The sequence below is a fragment of the Trachymyrmex septentrionalis genome, unplaced genomic scaffold (assembly GCF_001594115.1).
Source record: "Trachymyrmex septentrionalis isolate Tsep2-gDNA-1 unplaced genomic scaffold, Tsep1.0 scaffold45, whole genome shotgun sequence".
Lineage (NCBI taxonomy): Eukaryota > Metazoa > Arthropoda > Insecta > Hymenoptera > Formicidae > Trachymyrmex > Trachymyrmex septentrionalis.
The window spans coordinates 221,300-225,112 of NW_017305622.1; the positions used below are offsets into that span (position 1 = coordinate 221,300).

Here is a 3,813-nt window from a genome sequence, read left to right on the forward strand (position 1 = left end):
TTATTATGTTTTGAAAGAGTCCTTTGAATTTGTTTATTTATTTGAATTTAACGCAGGCTGTAACAATGCGAACAACACATCTTTCGTTTTTCAAATTCATTTCTTTGTACTATGGTCACCATGCTGTAAAACTTCTTAAAAGTTGGATAAATTGTCGCAGGAAGATTATCATGAACTCCTTACACATACGCTTTTTAAAACAATGCGCTAATAACAATGTCGTACCGCAACACCTTAACACTATTAACGATTTTCGTATCGAACTACACAATCACAGATCTAATCAGAAGTTTTCGCAATGTAAAAAACTTGTGATTAAAAAAATTCTCCAGATAGAACTAAATGACGCTTATAGACAAACAGATTTTTACAGGGGGTCTCTCTTCCGTGTGGTGAGCGGACTTTATCGTTGTCTTCCTACAAGGATTCTCGATAGGTTTCTAGATACACAGGAAAAATCCTGTCATGTGCTTTTCCGTAAAGAAAGAGAGAGACTAAATCACAAACTCGTATGGCTGTGTGATAAAAAGGAAGCACAGACCATAACCAGAATCAAACCTATTTTATATGAGTGTGATACAGGCATACGTGCTGGCCCAACATCGGGGCACAAGGACACATCGAATGTCAACAATCCTTACGTCAAAGACTTACGTCTTCTCCTAGCAACTTGATATCCATACATCCCAGTTCCTTCACCTCACATAGATCTTCGTCCCTGACCACTGTCCGAAACGGGTGGTTCCTTAACCTATCCTCTGTGTCCATCCCAACAGACATACAGTGTTTCCTACAACTAGGTGAGAACTTCGCTCTTCCACTTAACGACAAACGCAAGATAATTTTCGATTGCATTAAGAGTGTGGAAACTGGGGTGCATCGCATGCCGATCGAAAATAGAATCGCAATCACCAACCACTCCATTCCAATTCTCAACGGCATCATTTCCTCTCCAATCACAACATCTCCTATTGATAAAGTATTGCTAAGAATGGAATCGAAGACACGCGCCTTTTTGTCGGAGCATACCAATGTCTTGTTCACACATGCAGATAAAGGCAATGTCACAGTCGCGTTAGACAGAGAGGTCTACTTGGAAAAGATGATCACTCTGCTGAATGACAAGGACACATACTCTCTTATCAATAAAGATCCCATCAGGAGAATCACGACAGCGGTCAGGTCCATGCTCACCAGATGGAAGACAAAGAGATATATTAGCGAAGCAAAATATAAGACGTTATATTGTAGTGACGGATCACTTCCGAGAGCTTATGGTGTGCCGAAAATACATAAACCTTGTTGCCCTTTGAGGGTCATTGTCTCTTCGTTGGGCAGTCCGCTCTATCCACTGGCGACATTCGTACACAATATATTAATTAAATCTATTCCTAAAGCAGATAGTCATATAAAAAATAGTTTCGAACTTGTTGACAAATTAAAAAGACTACATACCACCGATCAATATAAATTAATCTCATTAGACGTAAAATCTTTATTCACGAATGTTCCGGTGGATATAGCCATAGACTGCATCAATGAACATTGGACGTATGTTGCCGGAGACTGTCCTCTACCTAGGGAGGAGTTCGTGGGGGCAATAAGGTTCATCCTTGATTCTACATTTTTCTCGTTTAACAACAATTTTTATAAACAGAGTTACGGCACTCCTATGGGGTCCCCCTTATCACCTATAATAGCGGACTTGGTGATGAGGAGACTTGAGACGGTGTCCTTGATGTCGTTGAACTTGGACGCAGTATTTTATTTTAGATACGTGGATGATATTTGTACTGCGGTGGAACCATCAAGAATTGACGCAATAGTAGAACAATTTAACTCGTTCCATCCACGATTACAATTCACTTCTGAATTTGGGGGTGATGAAATTAATTTCCTGGATGTGACTATATCGATCATTGGTAACGGGTTTGGAGTTGATTGGTATCGTAAGCCGACCTTTTCAGGGAGGTTTTTGAATTTTTATTCTAACCACCCCATTGCACAAAAAAGAGGAACGATTTTTTCGCTGGTTGACAGAACAATTTTACTTTCGGACTTTCGGTTTTACACACAAAATTTGACACTTATCATTAACATTTTATTAGACAATGACTACCCATTATCATTTATATTTGACACAATCAACCTACGAATTAAAAACTTGAATAGAAATAGACACATAACACAGAACAGTATGAATGACAAGGACGAAGCGAGGGAATCAGTGTCCTGGCTTACGGTTCCGTTCATCCCGCGCCACACAGAAAAGTTCAATCGGTTCAAGAATAACGACATCAGGGTTTCTTTCCGTAGTCCGAACAAACTCAAAAAATACATTAAGGTACACAAAGATGTTCATCCACACACATCAAAGAACAACGTAGTGTACAAAATCTCTTGCAATGATTGTGACGCTACGTACGTGGGACAAACAGGCAGAAAACTAAAGACAAGGATTGCAGAACATCGCAATCATATTAAATACAACACGTCGGCACGATCGGTAATAACGGAACATAGAAGACAACTCGACCACGAATTTAAATGGGAGGAGGTCGAAATCTTAGATGAAGAGCCCAGCTATCGGAGACGTTTAGTTTCAGAGATGATTAATATCAGGAAACAAAAGAATGGTATCAATTTGCAGACAGATACCGAAGGCCTCCACAAAGCGTACATTCCAATCATAAATAGAGTTTGACTTTCGGTTACGGACAGCCCGTCTCCTCTCTCAGTCTGTGTTGATCCTCACTACTGAACGTACATGATAATCGATACATTATGTCTGTTTTACATATCTGCGTTCCTTCTCTCTGTACACGTTTCGAAAGTTTTTTGGTTCTTTTTGGACAGATTAATTCAAACTTCTTACACATGATTTCTGGTGAGTTTTTTATGAAATGATTTTTATGAAATTTGTTTGAACTTTAGGTATTTTATATTATTTTATTTATACGTATTTGTCCGTTACGTTTTTTTGTTTTTAATTTATCCGTTTTATTAACTAGAACTTCAACAATGACAATTTTAATACTTTTGACTGTTCAACCATACGGAAATAATGTTTCGAGATCGAGACTCACCCGAACTGTGATTACTCGGATTATGCGAATACTTGCGACAATTGAATTTATTCTGTTATTTTTTATTGTACTAATGTCTGAAGAGGGCTCAAACTGGTAGCCGAAACTTGTTACTTGTAATGTATTAGTTTATAGTTTTATTATTTATTATTTTTTGGCGTGATGTTTCATCGCGTTTAATACAATATATAATTTTATGTAAAAATTAAAAAATGTGGTTGACTCTTACTTCGCCCGCTGATTGAGTTTTGTTATTAACTTAACAACGTACTCAGACAAAACAAATGCGTCAGCAAATCTATTTTCTGCATAGCATCGTATTAATAAGACGCAGCGCCTTATTAATATTGTACATTCATGTCAACATTGAACACTAAAATTAGCTATTCTACGATAAAAATGAAATAAATAAAATTTTATAAACGTAATAATTTCTTTATTCTTGCTAGTTTTTAATTGTCCATAATATTTCGTACATTCTTTTATATTTTTTCAAAAGTATTTGATTGATTTTAGCAATTTAATAGAGTCGCTATTGTTAGTAATATTATTATTATTATTGTTATTATTAATACAATTTAAGAAACTTATTTCAATAGTCATGCAATACTTATACTGCACTATGACGAATTGTATTGTATTTGTCTTCGTCGCTATCACGAGCAGCCAACGGGGTATGAAACGAATACAGAGCGCATATATAGGGACAATTTTGTTCATATAGTTC

At 36.7% G+C, this 3,813-nt stretch overlaps 1 protein-coding gene across 1 annotated transcript; it reads left to right on the forward strand.

Annotated features, from left to right (window-relative positions):
• The first annotated feature begins 120 nt into the window (after nucleotides 1-120).
• LOC108751485 lies at nucleotides 121-2,704 on the forward strand. The gene is made up of 3 exons (XM_018491721.1): nucleotides 121-125; nucleotides 583-1,949; nucleotides 2,439-2,704. Exons 1-3 carry the CDS (start codon nucleotides 121-123, stop codon nucleotides 2,702-2,704), a joined length of 1,638 nt encoding a protein of 545 aa, XP_018347223.1.
• The last annotated feature ends 1,109 nt before the right edge of the window (nucleotides 2,705-3,813 follow it).